Source organism: Phocoena phocoena, chromosome 20 (assembly GCF_963924675.1).
Source record: "Phocoena phocoena chromosome 20, mPhoPho1.1, whole genome shotgun sequence".
In the NCBI taxonomy this organism is placed as follows: Eukaryota; Metazoa; Chordata; class Mammalia; order Artiodactyla; family Phocoenidae; genus Phocoena; species Phocoena phocoena.
Genome location: NC_089238.1, coordinates 40,214,582 through 40,236,868, shown reverse-complemented (window position 1 = coordinate 40,236,868; position 22,287 = coordinate 40,214,582). Strand labels below are relative to the sequence as shown.

The 22,287-nt window shown below is 49.6% G+C and overlaps 2 protein-coding genes across 3 annotated transcripts; both read right to left on the bottom strand.

Annotated features, from left to right (window-relative positions):
* Nucleotides 1–204: 204 nt before the first annotated feature.
* On the bottom strand, nt 205–9,457 carry CES3 (carboxylesterase 3). The gene is given in 7 exon segments (XM_065898376.1): nt 205–493; nt 600–669; nt 830–979; nt 1,647–1,669; nt 1,671–1,761; nt 1,764–1,785; nt 9,410–9,457. Coding segments are annotated over 7 exon segments (693 nt in total).
* Nucleotides 9,458–10,122: 665 nt separating this feature from the next.
* Nucleotides 10,123–21,590, bottom strand: CES2 (carboxylesterase 2). 2 transcript variants are annotated; one of them, XM_065898483.1, is made up of 12 exons: nt 21,460–21,590; nt 16,070–16,274; nt 15,013–15,154; nt 14,218–14,351; nt 13,879–14,137; nt 13,341–13,439; nt 12,930–13,070; nt 12,734–12,814; nt 12,361–12,505; nt 11,802–11,939; nt 10,754–10,826; nt 10,123–10,309 (listed from the first exon to the last, which is right to left on the bottom strand). In XM_065898483.1, the coding sequence occupies exons 1-12, from the start codon at nt 21,572–21,574 to the stop codon at nt 10,123–10,125; spliced, it is 1,719 nt and encodes a 572-aa protein (XP_065754555.1). In that variant the 5' UTR covers nt 21,575–21,590. The 2 variants fall into 2 exon arrangements, with proteins under 2 accessions (XP_065754555.1, XP_065754556.1); XM_065898484.1 differs by having other exon boundaries at nt 10,754–10,827; nt 11,851–11,939.
* Nucleotides 21,591–22,287: the final 697 nt, after the last annotated feature.

Genomic DNA, 22,287 nt, shown 5'->3' with positions numbered 1-22,287 from the left:
GACCAGAGAAGGCAGGGAAGACTTCCTAGAGGAGGAGGGTCCTCTGGGGAGCTTGAGGTATGAGCTGGAACTCGCCATGAAGCAAGTGGGAAGAGGGAGAAGTTTGGGCAAAGGCCCGCTAGATGGGCAGTAGGTGATATGTCAAAGGAGTCATGGAGGGGCTGATGCTTTAAGGGACATGACCACCCATCAGCCTGGTTTGGGTTAAAGTCTCTTAGCAGGGGTGAAGGAGGCTGCCTTGTTGGGACGTGGCCACCCCTCAGGTTGGCCCCCAGCCCAGAAGACCCAGGACCTGCCTCCGAGCTCCCCCTGGGCCTTCCTGCCCTTCTGCTTCTGCTGCCACTGCCAGATCTTGGTGGGAAGTGTCTCTGCCCAGAACTGCTGTCGGGCCTTCCTTAGCTTCTGGCTGACCCGTGGCACCAGGCTGATTTCCAGGTATTGCTCTGAACAGTTGAATGGGGGCCAAGGAGGCAGCCCCTTGCCATTGGGAACCCTGGCTGGGAGGAATGAATGAAGACAAAGGTCTCCTGTATTGCTCCCTGGGAGGCAGATCTGAGTAGTCCAGGCCGAAAGCCAGGCATGCCTCTTTGCTTACTCACCCTGTCCAGGAGAAGTGGGTCCACTGGGCCATCATGGTGAGGCTCAGCTCCTGCTCCTCCCCTGTGGCTTCTGGAAAGGTTATGAGAGGGACAGACCTGGATCAAGGTCACGTGGGTCCTGGAGGAGACTCAAGGGTCCCCTCTGATGACCTGAGACCTCTGTTCCTGCATGCCCCGCCCTACCCTGGTGGAGCCGGCAGCCTAAGGATCTTGTGTCCGTTCATCCTCACCCGGCATGGAGCTCTCATCCATGAGGAAAGGACCCCCGAAGATGAAGGTCTTCTCAGCCCCATGATCAGCCCGCACCCAGGCCGGCTTGATCTTCGCAAAAGAACTGGGTCGATGCTGGAACTCATAGAAAAAGATGGAGACCCCAGAATCTGTGGAGAGATGGCTGGATGAGAAGTAGATACCCACAGCCTGATCAGGTCCTATCTTTGGTAAGCCAGGCTCATCATAACACCAATACAAGTAATAATAATGATGATGACAAAATGATGAACAGCAAGCCTTTACTGAGTGCTTGCTAGGTGTTGAGCACCATTCCATGTACTTTATGTGTCATTGTTCATTTTATCCTCATAAAGACCTATGGATTAGTTCATTATGTATTATTATTGCCATTTTACAAATGAGGAGACTGAGGCACAGAAGGGTTAGGTATCTGCCAGAGGTCACAAAGACAGGAACCTGGAGCTGTTCTAGGACTATGTTAGAGATTAGCCATGAGGTTTGGAGGAAGCAAAACTTTTCTCCCAGGAGAAGGGCTGAAAGCAGAAGAAATCACTCATGAGTCAATTGAATCCCTGAGAATTGGTGATAAGTCCTGCTGGGTGACCTTTGGCAAGTCACTGCACCTCTCTGTGCCTTGGTTTTCTCCTCTGCAGAGTGCCCTGCCAGAGTCGCCTCTCATTGCTGTGACACTGCATCCCTGAGATGAAGTGGAGAGTGGGGGTAGCAGTGGAGCGTGGCACCATGTCACTTGTGATAACTCAGCTCCTGGGCCCAGGTGGGAAAGGTGGGACAGGTAGACAGGGATAGGCTTACCTTGGAGGTTTCTGGAAAAATTCAATGTTCATGACAACATTGCTTATCAATTCCTGGAAGGCTTCTCATTTGGCTTGTCCATCTGAGCTGCTGTGTAGGTATTCATCTATAATGGTGGCATCACCTCAGTGGGCACATCCTGGGGCAAGAGGCCTGCTCAGGTCCCACAGCCACAGCAGACCCTCCCAAGAAGCTCCACACCCTCCTGCCTGGCCTGTCTCATGTCCCAGGGCTCATGTGCCAGGAGCTAGCCACTTGCTGTCCTTGGGGGTTCTAGATGGTGTCTGGGAGGGATAAGGTCAGATCTGGAGTAAAATGCTAGCTCTGCAATCACTGCTTGGCTGTGTGACCTCAGACAGGTTGCTGAGCCTCTCTGAAAGGTAGCTCCTCCCTGGAAGGTTGTTTGGCAGCCTATGTGAAGTACAGCATTCTGGCCTGGAGCACGTGCTCAGTTGAAGTTAACCAGGAAGTTAGTGAGAGAACAAATCATGGGCACTCCCCATGGCTCCAGAGAGCAGTGATGAGGTTGTGTGAATGAGGAGGGCTCTGGGGGGTCTCAAAGAAGGGAAATGAACATAGATTGAGCACCTCCTGAATACCAGCTCCTTGGTAGACTCTTCAAATGCAGCATCCAGTATCCTTCTTAAACAGCTCACATGGGTGGGATGTATCATCCCCATTTACAGGTGAAGAAATGGGCTCAGAAGGGTGAGGATAACTGTGGACAAGTAGCTAGGGTTGGGATTTGACCCCAGGTCCACCTGGTTTCACATCTGACAATGCAATCTTAATAGCTGAAGCTCTGGGATCAGACAACTGACTCAAGCTCTGCCTCTGCCCTTTACCCATCATGAGACCTGGAGCCTCAGTTTCCTCATCTGTAAAATGAGGATAATGAAAGTCCCTACTTCACAGGGTTGTAATGAGGATCAAAGGAGATGAATGCCTGTCCCAGTGCTCAGCACAACACAGTTCCTGGCAGAGAGTATGTGCTCATTAAGGGGCAGTCTAGGGCTTCCCTGGTGGCGCAGTGGTTGAGGGTCTGCCTGCCGATGCAGGGGACATGGGTTCGTGCCCCAGTCCGAGAAGATCCCACATGCCGCAGAGCGGCTGGGCCCATGAGCCATGGTCTTTGAGCCTGCGCGTCCGGAGCCTGCGCTCCGCAACGGGAGAGGCCACAACAGTGAGATGCCTGCGTACCGCAAAACAAACAAACAAACAAAAAAACCAATTGTGTTTCTATACACTAGCAATGAACAATCTGAAGATGATATTAAGAAAACCATTCCATTTACAATAGCATCAAAAAGAATAGAATACTTAGGAATAAATTTAATAAGGGAAGTTCAATACTGTACATTAAAAACTAGAAAACATAATTGAGAGAAATTAAAGAAGACCTAACTAAATGGAAATATGTTCCATGTTCATGGGTTAGAAAACTTAATATTGTTAAAATGGTAATACTTCCCAAACTGATCTATACATTCAGTGTGATCCCTATGAGAATCTCAGCTGCTTTTTTTTTTTCCAGAAATGAACCAGCCGATCATAATTCACTTGGAAATGCAAGGGACCCAGAATAGCCAAACAATTATTATGGATTGATATGTGTCTCCACGTAAAATATATGTGGAGTCATAACCCCCAGTACCTCAGAATGTGACCTTATTTAAAGATAAGGCCGTTAGTCAAATTAAGATGATTACAGAGGTGGGCCCTAGTCTAATATGCCTGGTGTCCTTGTAAAAGGGGGAAATTTGGGCACAGAGACAGATGCGTCAGAGGGAAGACAATGTGAAGCCAGAGGGAGAATGCCATCTATAAGCCAAGGAATGTGTGAGGCTACCAGAAACTAGGAAAGAGGCATGGATTCTCTCACACAGCACTCAGAAGGAACCAACCCTGCTAACACCTTGATTTCAGACTTGTAGCCTCTAGGATTGTGAGACAATTAACTTCTCTTGTTTAAGTCACCCAGACTGTGGTCCTTTGTTATGGCAACTCTGGCAAAATAATACAGCAACCCTGAAAAAGAAGAACAAAGCTGGGGAATTCACACTTCCCAATTTCAAAACTTACTACAAAACTACAGTAATCAAGATAGTGTGGTAGTAGCATAAGGATAGACATAAAAATTAACAGAGTAGAACTGAAAGCCCAGAAACAAGCTCCTTCATTCATGACCGATTGATTTTCAGTAAGGGCACCAAGACAGTTCAATAAGTAAAGAATAGGTTTTTTTCAACAAACGATGCAGGGACAGCTGGATAACCACATGCAAAAGAATCCCTAATTCATACCATATACAAAAATTAACTTCAGATGAATGTAATTCATTCATGTAGCAGTTAAAACTATAAAATTCTTAGAAGAAATCATAGAGGTAAATCTTTATGACCTTGGATTAAGCAATCATTTTTTAGATATGACACAAAAAGGCCAAGCAACAAAAGAAAAAATAAATTAAACCTCATCAAAATAAAGAATTTTTGTGTTGCAAAGGTTACTGTCAGCAAAGTGAAAAGACAATCCACAGAATGGGAAAAATAGTTGCAAATCATATATTGGATAAGAGACTTGTATCTAGAATATACGTAAATCTTTACCACTCAACAATAAAAAGGCAAATAATCCAAATGGTCAAAAGATTTCAGAAGACATTTCTCCAAAGGAGATATAAAAAGGGCCAATAAGCACATGAAAAGATGTTCACTATTTTAGTCACTAGGGAAGTGCAACTCAAAACCACAATGAGGTACCACTTCACACCCACTGGGATGACTACAATCAAAACAAAAGATATTAACAAGCATTGGCAAGGATGTGGAGTGATTGAAATCCTCACACACTGCTGGTGGGAACGTAAAATGGTGCAGCTACTTTGGAAAACAGTTCAGCAGTTCCTGAAATGATGAAACAAAGAGTTGCTATATGACCCAGAGTTTCCATTCCTAAGTATATAACCAAGAGAAATTAAGTCATATGTTTGCACAAAAACTGGTACATAAATGTTCTTAGTAGGGGAATCCATAAGAGCCAAAAATGTGGAAACAACCCAACTGTCTATCAAGTGATGGATGAATAAACAAAATGTGGTATATCCATACAGTAGACTATTCAGCCACAGAAAGGAATGAAGTACTGATATCTGTTACAATATACATGAACCTTGAAAACATTATATTAGATGAAAGAAGTCATACACAAAAAACCATATACTGGGATTTCCCTGGTGGTCCAGTGGGTGAGACTCCGAGCCCCCAATGCAGGGGTCCCCAGTTCCATCCCTGCTTGGGGAACTAGATTCTACATGCGTGCCACAACTAAGAGTTTGCATGCCACAACTAAAAGATCCCGCATGCCGCAACTAAGACCTGGCACAGCCAAAATAAATAAACAATATTTAAAAACCAAACGACCCCCCCAAAAAAAACCCCAAAACCCATATATTGTATGATTCTATTCTATGAAATGTCCAGAATAGGCAAATCCATCGATTTGACAGAAAGGAGATGCGTGATTGTCAGGGGCTGGGGGTGGTGGTGCGGGGAGGGGTGGGAAGTGACTGCTAATGGGCACCGGCTTGTTTTTGGGTGATGCTGATGCAAACGTTCTGGACTAAGATAGTGGTGATGGTGGCACAACTTTGTGAATATACTAAAAACCACTGAACTGTACACTTTAAAGGGGTAAATGTTATGGTATGTAAATTACATTTTAAAAAAAAGTTGAGATTTGGGCTTCCCTGGTGGTGCAGTGGTTAAGAGTCTGCCTGCCAATGCAGGGGACACGGGTTCGATCCCTGGTCCGGGACGATCCCACATGCCGCGGAGCAACTGGGCCCGTGCGCCACAACTGCTGAGCCTGCGCTCTGGAGTCTGCGAGCCGCGGGTGCTGAAGCCCCCCACGCCTGGAGCCCGTGCTCCGCAACAAGAGAGGCCACTGCATTGAGAGGCCTGCGCACCGCAACTAAGAGTGGCCCCTGCTCGCCGCAGCTAGAGAAAGCCCGCACACAGCCACGAAGACCCAACGCAGCCAAAAATAAATAAATTTATATTTTTTTAAAAAGTTGACATTTAAAAATTGTGGTCTGCAAATGCTGGTAAAGTTGCAAAGAAACTTGTAGACTCCAGGGACTTCCCTGGCGGTCCAGTGGTTAGGACTCCACGCTTCCACTGCAAGGGGCATCGGTTTGATCCCCGGCTGGGGAACTAAGATCCTGCAAGCCGTGCAGGATCAAAGCAAGACACCTGTAGACTTTGCTGGTGGCAGTTTAAATCGGCAGAGCAGTTTCAGAAAGTGTTACGCCAATGATGACATGTAAGAAATGGAGAGGTCTCCATAAGGTATATGAGTTACTTTCCATGGCTAAAGCTTTCACCATGGATATTTAGTAAACAGCTAGTTGGCTGAAAAATGTACAGTTTATGGAAATTCACATAACATACAATAAACCATTATAAAGTATACAATTCAGTGGCATTTAGTGTGCTTGCAATTTTGTGTAACTACTGTATTTCTCTAGTTACAAAACTCTTTCACTTCCCCAGCAATACACCCTGTACCCATTAAGTAGTCACTCTCCATTCCCACCCCTACCCCCCTCACCTCACACAACAATACCCCCATCCCCTGATGACCTGATAACCATTAATCTGCTCTCTGCCTCTATGGATTTACCTATCCTGGATGTATCACATAAAAGCAATCATACGATATGTGACCTTTTGTGTCTGGCTTCTTTCACTTAGCACCATGTTTTTGAGGTTCATCTAAGTTGCAGCACGTATCAGTACTTCATTCCTTTTTCATGGCCGAATAATATTTCACTGTGGCTGTACCACAATTTTTTTATCCATTCATTCATTGAAGGGCATTTGGGTTGTTTCTACCTTTTGACTATTATGAATAATACTGCTATAAACATTTATTTATACATTTCTCTGTGGTCCTATGCTTTCATTTCTCTTGGCTGTATAGCTAGGAATGGAATTGCTGGTCATATGGTAATTCTGTGTTTAATGTTCTGAAAAACAAACAAGCTCTTTTCCACAGTGGTTGGATGATGCCGTTATAGAGCCTCAGCACCTTGGGCCTGAGCAGCTCTGCCAAGGGGCCCGAGGACTGAGGATACCCAGGGTGTATGTTGGGGGTGACTCTCAGGTAGGCCTGCTCTCTTGGAGGACCCTCAAATGACAGGGCAGAAGCAGGGCACTACCCTCCAGTGGCCCTGAGACCCGGGGTAGGGATGATGGAGGAAAGGGGGCAGGAAGACTGCTATTAACAACTCGAATCCCATTCCAAATGTAGGGAAGATGTGACTTAAGAGCCAGACCTCCTGCACTCAAATCCTGGCTCTCCCAAGTGGCAGCTGTGTGACCTAATACAAGTTACTTCACAGCTCTGGGCCTAGTTTTGTCATCTATAAAACAGTGATGATAACAGGAACCAACCTCATAGGGTTAAAGTGAGGTTACATTGTGAAAACACGAGGTGAGAAACCAGAGCCAATGGGAGCCTGTTCTTGTGTCAGGACAGGGTCTCTCAGGGTGTCTGTCTCTCTGCTGGCTTGGGAGACTCCCACTCCAAGGCGGGGCAGGACTTACCTCTGGGCCTCAGTGTCAGGAACATGGCTGGCTGGGAGTGGGAGGTGGGGGGATGGGTGGAGAGTATGAGGCACTGGCAAATACTTGCTGATTCAAACGGTTGGATGTGCTGATTCAATGAGGGACAGGGTGAGGGTCATGCCTGGACTAGGTGCCAGATCCTCTCCTGGGGTTCCAGCTGGCACCTCGAGTTGGAGAGCCGGAGGATCAAACTTCTGCCAGAAATAACCAGTGCAGCTTCCTGAATCCTCTTTGGTTGGAAGGCTCCCTGGTGGGGCTGTTCCCTCTCCCATAACCTTGACACATAGGTACATTCAGGGCCTCATGAGAAAGAGAGAGACTGAGAAAGAGAGGCAGGTAACCAACCACAATGAGATGCCACTACATACCCATTAAATTAATCAAATGTAAAAGACTGATAAGACCAAGTGTTGGCAAGGGTCTGGAACAATCGGACCCCACCTATAGGGCCGGTGGGCATGCAGAAATGGGGCAGTCAATTGGAAGGCAGTTGGGCACCTTCTTTAAAAGTTAAGCACACACTCTCCACATGACCCTGCAATTCCACCCTTAGCTATTCACTACTTACAAAATGAAAGCATACGTCCACACAAGGACTTATCTGAAAACGTTCATAGCAACTTTACTGAAAATAGCCGAAAAATAGAAATCACTCAGATGTCCATCAATGGATGAACGGATAAAAGGTGGCATGTCATATATGGAATACTATTCAGCAAGAAAAGAGAACTACTAGTTGAATCTCAAAAACATTATGCTAAGAGACAGAAGCTGGTAAAAGAATGATTTCACTTCTATGACATTTTAGAAAAGGCAAACTATAGCAACAGAAAGCGATTTAGTGGTTGTGAGGGACCAGGGTCAGGGCAGTGCAAAGTGGCGTAAAGGAACTTTTTTTTTTTTTTAAGATTTTTTTTTGATGTGGATCATTTTTAAAGTCTTTATTGAATTTGTTACAATATTGCCTCTATTTTATGCTTTGGCTTTTTGGCCACGAAGCATGTGGGATCCCAGCTCCCCGACCAGGGATCAAACCCACACCCCTCGCATTAGAAGGTGAAGTCCTAACAACTGGACCACTAGGGAAGTCCCTAAAGGAACTTTTCTGAGCAGTGGATGCATCCTAAAACTTGATGTGATGGTGGTTGTATGTCTTATACATTTATCCCAATTTATCAAACTGTACACCTAAAATGGGTGAATTTGATTGTATGTAAATTATTCCACAATAAAGCTGTTAAAAAAAAAAGATTAACTAAAACTAGTCCTAAAAACTAGTTCTGGGAATCCACTTTTGGGAAGTATACTGTGCATATGCAGGACTGAAAAACAGAGGCATGCATGCCATAGGTGCTCAACAAATGCTTTGAGGATGCGGGGGTGGCGGAAGCATTAGCACCAGGCAGAGTTCTTTAGAAGGAAAGCTCCTTCCGGCTCCAGAGTTGGTCATCTCAAGCTTAAGGTTATGCTTGTCTGCCATCTGGTGGCCATAGTTGGCAATGCAGGAATCTCCAGCCTTCAAGCCCAACTTCAGGAGGCTCTATGGTGGGGCAGAAAGAAGGGGGACCTTCCTCCTGGGAAACCTGGTGCCCAGAGGGTCAGAGATAGGGAGTCCTGGATCTATGAGAAGAGGGATACAGCTTCTTAATAATAGAGAGAAAGTGCTTTGGTTGCACAAACAGGCAGAGTGAACATAATTGGTACCTCTGCATGTTGAGATAAAATGTAAGATAGGGTTTTTTTGTGGGCTGGAGATGGTGCAGGGGGAATAAAAGTTTGGGGAAAACAATGAGATAAGTAGGAAAACTAATCACGTGGATACCCACATTGAATTGGTGAGTTGGGCAATGCTCAGCAGAGGGGGTGGGGGAGGGGGGCAGGGTAGCAAGGGGAATTCTAAAAGGCAAGAGGAGACCTCCCTGGATGAAGAGGCCCTTGGGAGCCAGCCGACAGGAGTCTCTTCCCCTAGATATGCCTGGATCTTCTGACCCCTCAATCCTACTTCCAGGAAACATCCCACAGATAAACATCTTCATGGATGTGCTACAGTCATGTAAAGCTTGGGCCCTACAGTGTCTGCAGAACCACTGAGAATGAAGACAAACTTCCGGAGGCAGTGACTGAGGAACCTGCCTGCTTCTCCTGGCCAGTGGGCAGCTGGTCCAGGCTCCAGGGACCCATGGACAAGCCCACTCTGAGTTCCTACAAAAAATGGGGTCAGTTACCTCCGTGGGACACTGATAAGTGAATGAGTAGGTTGTTTAAATGTCAATGATAGACAACACTCAATCTAGGGGACAATGAGTGGGGACAGGGACACTTATATTCTTCGTAGTTGGGAGCCTCAGTGGGGCTGAGATCTCAGAGCTCCCAGGCTCCTGGTATCCAGGCTTCCTATTGGCCATTTACAGATGGAAAGCATGGGGGCCTTGCTGAGAGCCAAGTGTGGGCGACATGCCCCAAAGCACCTTCCTTCAGAGGGAGAGGAGAAAGAGGGTGGGGCGGGAGTGGAGGTGAGGAAGGGAGGATGGGGCCCAGGGCCCAGTGGGGTGTTGAGGAAGGTAAACTTCCATTGGGGTTTGCTCATCCAGCTTCCTGGGAGGGTTTATGGATTGTGTCTAACAAGAGACGACCCATGGCAGGCTTGGGAGCTAACATGCAGTAGGTTCTTCAATGTTTGCTGGATGGATGGATGGGTAGACGAATGAATGAATGAATGAATGAATGGCTATGTGAATGAAGGAAAAAACTACTGGCTCCTCACTGGGTGTGTGTGGGCACATCCAGCAGACCCCCACCTACACTCAAGCCCACCCCTCCACCCCCCTCCCCCCAGACGCAGGCAGTTACAGTTCTGTGTGCTTCTCCTTGGCCTCCATTAGCTCCCGTATCTTCTGGGGTAGGGTCTTCGTCCAGAACTGCAGCCTGTGGGCCTTCAGGGCTCGGCCCACTGCAGGCTGCGTGTTCAGCTGCATGTACTGCTCCTCCTGGTTGAACACAGGCCAGTGGGGCAGACCCTCGCCGTTGGGGTTCCTGTAGACATGCCCTCCCGTGGGGCAGTGTAAAGGTCACTGTGGGCCCTACCCAGCCCAGACAGAGCACCGTGACTGGAATCAGGCAAGGCAGCCAAACAAGCTTGGGGAATGGGGGTGGGGTTCCAGAAGGAGGAAAGAAACTACCTCCCACCAGAGCGTCAGCTCCGCAGGGGACAGGGCGGCCTCTGTCCCTTCCTGATAGAGGGAGGCTCTGCAGATAACAGCACTGTCACCCCCCATCCAGGTCACCCCAAGATGGAATGAGTGTCCAGCACCCATAAGGCCCCTTTCTGTCCAGGAGGGTCCTGGAGCTGGGGAGGGGGCTGCCATGCAATTAAGGACACATCCGCTAATGAAGTCACCACAGACAAGGGGAGCCCAGGATGGGCTCAAGCCCTGCCCTCCCCACCGTGGAGGTTAAAGTAGGAGTGTGACATCTCACCCATTTCGAGCAAAGTTGGCCCAATACTTCATCATCTTCCTGCTCAGCAGCTCCTCCTCCTCAGTGAGTTGGACTACAGAGCAAGAGGACAAGCGTCCAGGTCAGGGCAACTCCGTCCGGCATGTGGGTCATTCCCCCTCACCCCATCCCAGGCTCCTCCCTGCCATCCCAAGGCCTGGCTCTCTGCCCGCTCCCCAGGCCCTCTCCTTGCCCAAACCCCATATATTCATCCCGGCCTCTGGCTGACCCAACACTGGGCTCATCCCTGACCCAGAAGGCTCCCATCTTCTGACAGCAGAAGGCCATTTAAGAAATAAATATGGGGCTTCCCTGGTGGCGCAGTGGTTGAGAGTCCGCCTGCCGATGCAGGGGACACCGGTTCGTGCCCCGGTCCGGGAAGATCCCACATGTCGCGGAGCGGCTGGGCCCGTGAGCCATGGCTGCTGAGCCTGTGCGTCTGGAGCCTGTGCTCCGCAACAGGAGAGGCCACAACAGTGAGAGGCCCGCGTACCGCAAAAAAAGAAAGAAAGAAAGAAAGAAAGAAATATGAAAAAGAAAGAAAGCAAGGAATGAAGGAAGGGAGGGAAAGAAAGAGAGAGAGAAAGGAAGGAAGAAAGAAAGAAAGGAGGGAGGGAGGAAAGAAAAGAAAGAAAAAAAGGAAGAAAGAAAGAGAAAGAGAGAGAGAGGGAGGGAGGGAGGGAGGAAGGAAGGAAGGAAGGAAGGAAGGAAGGAAGGAAGGAAGGAAGGAAGGAAGGAAGAAAGAAAGGCCTTTCAAACACCCCCTCTGCACCCATGCCAGAAACCCAAGGTCAGGGTGGGGAGAGGTGGAGGGAGCACGGGTTCCAGTCTGAAGAATATTACACTCCAATTCAAGCTCAATCTTTCTAGCTGTCACATCTTGGACACCTGATCCCCTCCTCCCGCTGAGCCTCAGTTTCCTCGTCTGTACAGTGAGGGCAATCACCCTCACTCAGGGTCTTAGCCAATGTCCCATCCCACATCCTGGGAATGAGGAGTCTCAGAGAGACCCCCACCTAGGAAGACTCACTGTGGCTGCTCCCCAAAGGACTTCTGAAGATGAAGTGAACCTCATCTCCATGGTCTGCCCTCACATAGCTCGGCCTGAAATCCCTGAAGAAGCTCGGCTGATGCTGGAACTCGTAGAAGTAGACAGGGGCGTAGGAACCTGGGGAGGTGCGGAAGACGGGCCGTGACCTGGCGGCCCCTCACCTGGGGCTTTCTTGCATCACCCATGGTGATGACATAGCTAAGTCCAAAGCTGGTTGGAATCTGGACAATGGGGTGGAGGAGCCCCAGGCTGGAGCAAGGGCAGTGGGAAGGGCCTGGGTTCAAATTGTGGTCTTGGAACTTCCTAGGCTATGGTTTTAGACAAGTCACTGAAGGTCACTGAACCTGTTTCCTCCTCCGTAAAATGGGGTAAATGTCTGTCTCTTAGACTAGCCATGAGGATTTACCACGATGAAGGATATCAAGTGCCAGGCACCAATAAACAGACATGGTCTATTTGGATACCAGTAGACCTCATCTGGCACCTGCAGCTCTGAGTGGCCCCCTAGCCAGTCTGCCCTTAGTGCAGATGTACTCACACTGCAACTTTGCTACTTGGAGTGCAGGGATCACGAAGATGCAGTCCCCCAGGATCTCATGGAACTGGATTCGGAGGGTCTGGGGGTCCTCACTGTCCCCTATGTACTCCTCCATCAACAGGTCACCAAACTCAGGCGGCATCATCTGCGCCACGGGATCAGGAAGAGGCAGGTTAGGCAGGCTGGCAGGGCCGGGACGCAGCAGAGGCAGGACCGGGAGACGGATCCTGGGATGGGATAGGGAATCGGGGAAAGGGGCCAAGCTCTGGGCGAGGGGTGCTGCATGCACAGGATATCTGGGGGCTGGGTTTCCCGTGCCTTGGGAGAGGAAAGGAGCCCCCTCCCCATGTGGGCAGGTCCCCAGGAACCTCACCATCATTTTTGATATTTTCTGCAAGCCATCCTTTATGGTCTCTCTGTCCATTTCCTTCTGGGCGTCAGAATTGTTCATGAACTGGGTGGTGGGGGAGTATCGAGTTGGAGATACGATGGGCCTGGAGCTACGAAGCCCTGAGGCCTTCCCACTGGATGGGCTCCCCCGCACCTGGAGGCTTGGGAGTGGGCCTCACCGAGGGGATGATCCAACTGTATTCATCGTTGTTTACACCAATGATGCTGGGGACAGGGTGCAAGTCGGCAGAGGCCAGCAGCTCCTGGGGGTGCTTGGGCAGGAAGATCCCGTCCACCAGGCCAGGGATGATGCTGAAGGGCTAAGGGACACTCAAGGTCAGGTTGCAGACAATCTCTGATGCCGCAGACATCTTCCACCCCTTCTTGGCTCGTCCCAGAATGCTCACACCCACCCCAGCAGGTCCTATACCTGCCTCAGCATGGCCTGGCCTCGATTTCCCATCCAGGGCTGTGAGGACACCAAGGTGAGGAACTACAGTAACTTGCCCAGGGAGGATGAAGGGCACCCAGGCTTGCCTGCCCCACACCTACTGGACCCTTCCCTCCACAGCCATGTCCATCAGTCAAACCTTGTTGATGGCCAGAATCTCCTCTTCACTCTTGTGCCGCAGGCAGTCCACCAGGGCCTCTGAGTCAACCTGGCCACAGGCAGACAGGTTGGCCACCACCTGTAAAGAGACCAGGCAGCGGCTGGCTCATGCTTCCAGGTAGGGGAGAGAGGTTTGCCCAGTGCCCCAACTGGAGGCAGGTGTACCCCAAATCTCACAGAGTATTGTGAATGGATTCCTACAGTTTTGAAATTGTTCCAACTTCCCTGATGCTCAGAGGACTCTGCCAGGGGGGCCATCCCACCTGCCTATATGGTCCTGCCTATGATGGGGGCTCCCAGTGCAGCAGTCTTGTGGGCCACAGAATGTACTCAGCCTCTGCACTGACAGAGGTCTGTGAATTCTGACCCTTGAACAATCCCCACATAGGTGGCTGTTTCCAAGGTCCTCTGATGGCAGGGGAGTCCTTGTTATCCCCATTTAACAGACAGAGTAATGGAGGCTGAGAGGTAAGAGATGGGGCAGCAGGTCTGGGCTTCCCACGGTTGGGGGCACTCACTGTGGAGACCACGTCAGATGAGTTGGCGGTGAAGCTGGGCAGCAGGGCCACGCCACTCTCCATGATGGCACAGTGGAAGAGTCCTTTGGACATGGGGGACACAACATGCAAAGACACGCTCATGCCACCCGCAGACGCGCCAAAAATGGTGACATGGTCAGGGTCGCCTCCAAAGTAGATGATATTCTGCTGGACCCAGCGTAGTGCGGCCACTTGATCCAGGTAGCCCCAGTTGCCAGTTGCGTGTTTGTCTCCAGTGCTGAGAGGTGGCAGGGATGAGGGTCATGGGACTGTCCTGGCTCCATCAGCCTGTGTTGCCGAGCCCAGCCCCAGTCTCACCTGAAGAAGCCCAGCAAACCCAGGCGGTACTGGATAACGACCACCACCACGTCCTCGAAGGCCGCCAGAGCAGAGCCGTCATACGTGGAAGCCATGCCCATGACAAACCCACCACCGTGGATCCACACCATCACCTGGCGAATCCAAGGCACAGACACCATATGGCTCCCACCAAGCCCAAACCCCATCAGTGCTGCTACCTAAAGTAACCACTTTGGCTCTGTCCTCCTAGCCACACGGACAGAACTCCAGCAAGACAAAGTGGTGTCTTCACGACCTAGGCTGAAGGCAACCCAAGTTCTATCAGGAAAACCGGGCCTCCCACACTTTGGGGCCCGTCCCACATACCGAAGCCCGGCTCCATTTCTCCCAGAACCCTCTCTGACATGGAAAGAAAAGGGATGTCTCTCTGATCACCCCACATGCACGCACATTAATTACAAGTGTGCTCTATTCTCATTGGCCCAACAGATAATCCATGGCTGGGGTCTCCGGCCACCGCAAAGTGCATCCCTCAGCACCTGAGTGGGTCCTGGGTATGAGTTGGTTGGGTATAGGTCCTGGGTCCCTACCAGGGCCACAGTTTCTGACGTCTGGGAGCAGCCAGGGTTCTGTGACCCTGTGCCCAGGTATCAGCCACCCATGCTGGGTAAGAAATACTCTCTTGGATCTGATAGGAAGAAGCTTCTTAACAGGGTCCACACTGCAGTGGGGCCCAGGCTGATCTTGTTCTTTTCAATCTTCTGCGGAAGAAATGTCCTCCCACCCCTTAGCCAGCTGTGGCCTGGCACTCACAGGCAGCTTAGAGCCCTCATGGGAATGGGCAGGTGTGTAGATGTTGAGGTACAGGCAGTCTTCAGACATGGAGGTAGAAGGCAGGGTCACATTCAGTAGTTTCAGAGTCAGTCCTTTCATGCTAGCGAAGTCCTGCAGACACCTGGTGACCGTGGCAGGCAGTCAGTCCTGGGGCCATGCAGTGGCCATAACCAGATCCTGGGCCCAGATATGCCCCCAACTACCCTTAGTCCCACTTCCTCTGATACCTCACGCACATGTGATCCCTCCCTAAAGCCCCTTTGCACCAAGCTACAGGCCACAGACTCTGGGGAAGCTGGGATGGAGCCTAGTCTTCCAGGAGGCCTCAAGCTTATGAGGGCCTTGGATATCAATCCTCCTGAGGTTGAGAAATCTTGACTCTGGAGGGTCTCTATGAGAACGATTGGTTGCATGTGTTGACATTCACCACCATATCACTGTACTCAGGCAGACCTGGAACAGGGGAGTAGCCTGTATACATGTGCTGCCAAAAGGAATGGATTAATTTCTCATGAGAAGGGCAGTGGGACATCCCTCATCCCAAGTCAGACTCTCAGGGAACCTCATCACTCTCACAGTTTCCAGTTTCAAGAACATATACACACCCCTTGGTCAACGGCATCTGGCCCTGTCGGTTGGCACAGTGACTGTGCAGAGCGGGGTCTTCTGCTCCTCAGGGATCTAGTGTCTGCTGCTAGAGTCAGGAGCTCCTACGAGGTTCAAACCTCTCCCAGAGATACCTCCTCTGGTGGCAGAGATCACCTGTCACAACTAGAACCTAGGGAGTTGTGTGTCTCTGCTTGTCCCTTCAGCTTGTGGAGCTAATGCTCTTTGAGTGCTAAGCCCTCAGTCTGGGAAAGTTACTTCACCCTTTCAAGCCCCTGCATGCTTATCAGAAAAATGCATGTGAAAATCCACCAAACTCAGAGGGAAAACTGGCTGTTTTGAAATGACATGAAATGACAACTGCAGCCTGGCCCAGAGCTCAGAGTACCCTCTATCCCAGGGCTTAGAGTTCCCTGGACCCCCTGCTTACTTGGCTGGGTGGGAGGTCCCATCCTTTACACCACTCCAAGATTCCGGGGGCTCCGGGGGCGCAAACCGCAACAGCCCTAGAGGTGGCTTGGCGAAGGGAATTCCCAAGAAGGTGTGGATCCCCACATCAGTGTTCTTCACATGGACGAGGCTCCCCCGCACCTGGCCCATGTGCGTGGTCCGCACGGGGCTGGAAGAGTCCTGGCCTGTGGGCAGAGAGATGGACATCAGGGTTGGGTCTCCCCATTTAGCCGCCCTCCCAGACTGCTGATGTCGCCACCTCCTTCCTGTCCTCAGCTCAGCTCAAGGGACACTGATCTACCAACACTTGCTTTACAGATTTCCTGCCTGTAACTCTGCGCCCCCCACCCCCAACTGCCTTCACTGCCCCAGCCTTTTCCACCATGCTCACTGAGGCTCCTTGGGGCTCGGCACCATGGTTTAGCCCCATAGTTTAGCCTCAAACAAATAGTCACAAATGAGCTTGATGGAGTGAGAGTGTCCTTTCTACTCACTGTGTGCCAGGTCCTAGGAGGCAGTAGGAGAACTGTGGGAATCGGACAGACAAGATTCCTGTCCTTAAGGATCTCACACTCTAGGTGGCAAGAATGACATAAAGAAAGTATCCTCCAAACAAAGAGTGATAGTATGAGGAGAACTACAAAGAGAAGGGCAGCTGTGTCTAGAACATAAAAAGCACAGCCCGCCCTGCTATGGGGATCAGGGAGGCAGAAAGAGATTGAAAGTCCCCTAACAGAGAAAAAGCTGATATTATTATTTTTGTTTTTTAAATTTATTTATTTATTTTTTGCTGTGTTGAGTCTTTGCTGTTGTGCGCGGGCTTTCTCTAGTTGCGGCGAGCGGGGGCTACTCTTCATTGCGGTGCACAGGCTTCTCATTGCGGTGGCTTCTCTTGTTGCAGAGCACGGGCTCTGGGTGCACGGGCTTCAGTAGTTGTGGCTCGCGGGCTCTAGAGTGCAGGCTCAGTAGTTGTGGCACACGGGCTTACTTGCTCTATGGCATGTGGGATCTTCCCGGACCAGGGGTCGAACCCGTGTCCCCTGCACTGCCAGGTGGATTCTTAACCACTGCGCCACCAGGGAAGCCCAGAGCTGATATTCTTAATAGATAAAGAATTTCTATAAATGAATAAGAAATATGCCAGCCACGCATATTTGGTGAAAGAATATTTTCAGACAGAATAAGGAATATCAGTAAATGGCTCTTACACAATGAGGAGATGTTCATCTCACTCATGCTAAGAGAAATGCACATTGAAATCTGACTGTGATGTCAACAACTTATTTTGTCACAGAAAGCAAGACAATCAGACATTCTATGTTTTCTGTTGGAAGTCCACTGCACCACATATGAAGTAGTCTTGTCCCCAAACAAAACAAAGCAAAACCTAAAATCTGAATCTGATCAAGCCTCTGGAACATAAATACAAGTTTACAGGCATACAGGGGACAGAGAAACAGTTAAAAGACACCCTAGGGATGTAATCAGCAAGACCCAAACTCTGTTATATGTGTAATCTAAAAAAATGATACAGATGAACTTATTTACAAAACAGTGACTCACAGACATAGAAAACAAACTTATGGTTACCAAAGCGACAAAGCGGGGAGGGATAAATTAGGATTTGGGGATTAACACAAACACAGTACTATATATAAAATAACCAACAAGGACCTATTGTATAGCACAGGGAGTTATACTCAATATCTTGTAATAATCTATAAGGGAAAACATTCTGAATATATAATATATATAACTGAACCACTTTACTGTACGCCTGAAACTAACACAACATTATAAATCAACTATACTTCAGGAAAAACAAAAACACAAAAACCCTCAAACTCTGGGATACTCTCCAGAACAAACTGGTTTCTTCAACACAGCAACAAAATTACAAGAAAAATAAAAGAGAGGCAGAGGAGGAATCTGAAGATTGAAAGAGACTCATGAAATACTTCAAAAAGATAGATAATAATAAATATTGGAAAGGACGTGGAAAAACTGGAACCTTTGTATATTGCCGGTGGGAAGGGAGAATGGTGCAGGTGCTTTGGAAAACACCCTGGCAGTTTTTCAAAAGGTTAAACATAGGACTTCCCTGGTGGCGCAGTGGTTAAGAATCTGCCTCCCAACGCAGGGGACACGGGTTCGAGCCCTGGTCCGGGAAGATCCCACATGCCACAGAGCAACTAAGCCCGTGCACCACAACTACTAAGCCCGTATGCCACAACTACTGAAGCCCGCGCACCTAGAGCCCGTGCTCCGCAACAAGAGAAGCCACTGCACCGCAACAAAGAGTAGCCCCTGTTCGCCACAACTAGACAAAGCTTGCGCACAGCAACGAAGACCCAACACAGCCAAAAATTAATTAATTAATTATTTTTTAAAAAGGTTAAATATAGAGTTACCACAGGACCCAGCAATCCCACTCCTAGGTATAAACCCAAGAGAATTGAAAACATATGTCCACAAAAAAACTTGTGTATGAGTGTTCATAGCAGGATTATTTATAATAGCCAAAAAGTGGAAACAATCCAAATGTCCATCAACTGATAAATGGATTGATAAGATGTACCATATCTATACAATGGAATATTATTCAGCAATAAAAAGAAGTACCAAACATGCTACAATACGGATGAAACTTGAAAATACGCTAGGTGAAAAAAGCCAGTCACAAAGGGCCACATATTGGATTATTTCATTTATACTTCCAGAATTGGTGTATTCATAGAGACAGAAATGTTGGGGAAAGAGGAATTGATGTGGTAAACTCTGTGACTATACTAAAAACCACTTTAAATGGGTAAAAGTTATGCCATGTGAATTATATCTCAAATCTGTTATTAAAAAAAGCACATCTACTAATGTTTAAAGAACTTTGTTTAAATCATGGTTTTAAAAAAGTCATAAATATCATGAGATAATATGAAATAAGAATATTTGACTAGATGTTTGATTACATTAAGAAATTATGAGACATATATTTCTTCTTTTAGTAGGACATGATAAAAAAAATTACAGGTGAGGGGCTTCCCTGGTGGCACAGTGGTTGAGAGTCCGCCTGCCGATGCAGGGGACACAGGTTCGTGCCCCGGTCCGGGAAGATCCCACATGCCGCGGAGCGGCTGGGCCCGTGAGCCATGGCCGCTGAGCCTGTGGTCCGGAGCCTGTGCTCTGCAACGGGAGAGGCCACAACAGTGAGAGGCCCGCATACCGCAAAAAAAAAAAAAAAAATTACAGGTGATATGATGTCTGGGATTTGCTTCAAATAATGGTGCAAAGGAGAGGTGATAATCCAGACAAAACTAAGTTGCCCGGGTCTTGATAACGTTAAAGGTAGATCATGGTACACTGAGTTTGTTATATTATTCTCGCTACCTCAGATGAGGAGCCCTGAGGTGCTGTGTGACCTCGGGCAGTCCTGACCCTCTCTGTGCCTCAGGGCACAGGGAGGTATCCAGTCAGGCTCCCAATTCCCCTGGTGTTATCTCCACTGGCTCCCACCTCCCTGGCGCCTTTCCTCCTGCAGGCTCAGGCTCTGCTTCTGCAGAATTTGGCAGATTTGAGCCTGGTTTCATAATAAAAAGTAAAAAAAAAAGAAAGAAAAAAAAAAAAACATCCTTATGGAACTATATTACCCTACACCCATTAGATTGACGTGGATGAATGCACCTGACGACACCTGGTGTGGGTGAGGCCGAAGTTAGCAGCTATTCACATGCTCCACAGAGGGCAACTGAACAATGCCTTTCCAAGTCAGAAGATTCATCCTTCTCCCGAGGAACACGCTGTCTACATAAGTCCTTTGTGGGATGTAACGTCTGCCCATGTAATTCACTGCCTCCACCGACCTTTAATGCTTGATGTTTGTTGTAGCAAAAGACAAAACCTGCTAAAATGTTCCTGAGCAGAGGCTAGTTACATCAAGGATGCTTCCTCCTTGAAGAGAAGCCCTTTCATTAAACAGTAAGAATAAGTTCTACCATGTGGGCATGTGGAGAGGTCACTCCCTGTGTCAGGAAGTGGAAAAGCCAGGGACCAAAAAGGGAGACAATGTGTGACCATTTGGGTGAAAACCAAGGATGCATGCACACATCCATTCTTGGGTAAACTCCTGGTTAGTGTGTGGAAGGCCCTGGGGACCTAGATGGTCCCTGCCTATAAGCCAGGACTGGGTGGGAAAGGAGAGGGTCAGACCCATCATCTGTGCTTGCCAGTTCTTCTTTTCTGAAAGTGGGTCCCATCCAACATAGCAACATTTTTAGAAAGAGGCATCAGCGAGGCCTCGCAGATCGTGATGCTGGAAGGTTCCAGTGACCTCTTAGAGCCTGGTGAGCAAGGGGTAAGGGCAGAAGCACGATGGGTTGGGCCTCGGGGTAGTCCTGAGTGTGGACGCTACCCAGGCAGATTCGACTGGGAAGGGAGAGGATAATCAGGTCCCACAGGCAGAGCCCGTTTGGATTAGAGGATCACGCCCTTCAAGAGGAGCGCAGGGGACTTCCCTAGTGGCCCAGTGGTTAAGACTCCACACTCCCAAGGCGGGGGGTGTGGGTTCGATCCCTGGTCAGGGAACTAGATCCCACATGCTGCAACTAAAAGATCCCACGTGCTGCAACTAAAGATCCCGCATGCTGCAAGGAAGATCCTGCACGCGGCAATGAAGATCCAGCGTGCTGCAACTAAGACCTGGCGCAGCCAAATAAATAAAAAAAAATTTTTTTAAAAGAGGGGGCACAGGAGCTGGAGCTGTGCCCAGGTGCCGTGCCCACATAGTGTAACCTATAAAGGCTACCAGTAAGGGCTGGCACAAAGAGAGATCACCTTTGCCCTGGAGGTCAAGACCTGCCCTCATTCGGGGTGGGTGCATGGGGTGAAGAGAAGCACGTGGAAGTCTGATAGTAGGATGTGGTGGCTGGGGATGGGGGCTTCTGTAAGCTTAGCCAGTAACCTTGCCCAGGGCTCCTGTGGAGAGGGGATCAGTGGGTGTCAGGACACCCCTCTGGCCAAGGGCCGAGCCAAATGGCGGCGGGAAGGTATAATTATTGCTGTTATTACCCCCGTCAGCACCAGCTCCACCACAAACAGTCGCAGGGAAATGTCCCAAATAACTCCCCAGCCCCGGCGATGCTCAGAGCCCCTAGGGCCTGCTTGCGCCTTGGGGTAGTGCGACTTGGGGCAGCCCAAACTCTCTCTGCGCCTCAGGGGGCGCAGAGATGGCGTCGTATCCCTCACACGGTTCTGGTGCTGGAACTCTCCACCGGCTCCCACCTCCCGGACGCCTTTCCTCCCGCAGCCTCAGGTCCTGCCTCTGCAGAATTTGGCAAATCCTACCCCGGTACCTGCCGCCCCGCGTCGGAGCCTCACCCTGGCCCGGGACAAGGAGAAGCAGGACCCCGAAGGCCACGGATCTCAGCCGCTTGCGAAGTCGGTCCAGCTGCATCGTGGGCTCACAGGTCTTTTCTGCACTATCGACGGACATGCTGCTTTTCACCAAGAGGCTGCGCAGGGACGCATCCAGCCGTCGACGATTGAGTGTCTCGCCCAGGCCTGGACTTTGTACTGGGAAGGGAGTAGGCGGGGAAAGACGGGTTTGGCAGGAAAGCAGGACAGAACGGGTAAAGGCCAGTGGCAGGTAGGGGCTAGCACAGCCACTTCCCCTCTGTCCTCTTGGGCCTCCTCCGCAGGGACCTTGAGGCTTCTGCAGCCCCTCCGCAATACCAAGAACCCTCTCCACAAACCTGTGTTCAGTGTCCTTATAGTCACAGGCCCGACAAGTGTGTTCCGAGGGGGAGAGAGAGGGAGCAATAATCTGTGATTGGGGAAACGAGGAGAGCTTCCTTGACGAGGTGCACGATCAGGATTCCCATAGACAGATGAATAAAAACGACCTTCGTTCAGAGTGAAAGGAACTGCCCAAGTAAAGGCAGGGAAGTCTGACGGCCCTTCATTCCAAAAACTCCTCCTTGCTTTCGGGGATCGATTTCCTGGGTCCGCCTTCATCCCCCTATTGTCCCTGGTCTGAGGGTCTCTGTGGCCCCTCCTCCCTACTCGGCAAAGGCCGGCCTTCTGAAATGCACACCTGATTGTGGCACTCATCTTAAGGACACCCTCAACCCCACCCCGTGTCTTTCCCTGTCCCCACCTCCCGTCAAAATCGAGGTCACGGTCCTTTATCCATTGGACAAACATTTG

Bases quoted from the DNA above. Each gene is read 5' to 3' on its own strand.
- CES2 (XM_065898483.1), bottom strand. From the start codon at position 21,574: ATGTCCGTCGATAGTGCAGAAAAGACCTGTGAGCCCACGATGCAGCTG. The intron at 15,155-16,069 runs GTAAGCAGGGGG...CACGGTCACCAG, and splicing joins GGGACCTCCCACCCAGCCAA to GTGTCTGCAGGACTTCGCTA. The intron at 10,827-11,801 runs GTGAGTCTTCCT...CTTGCTCTGTAG, and splicing joins TCCTTTGGGGAGCAGCCACA to TCCAACTCACTGAGGAGGAG.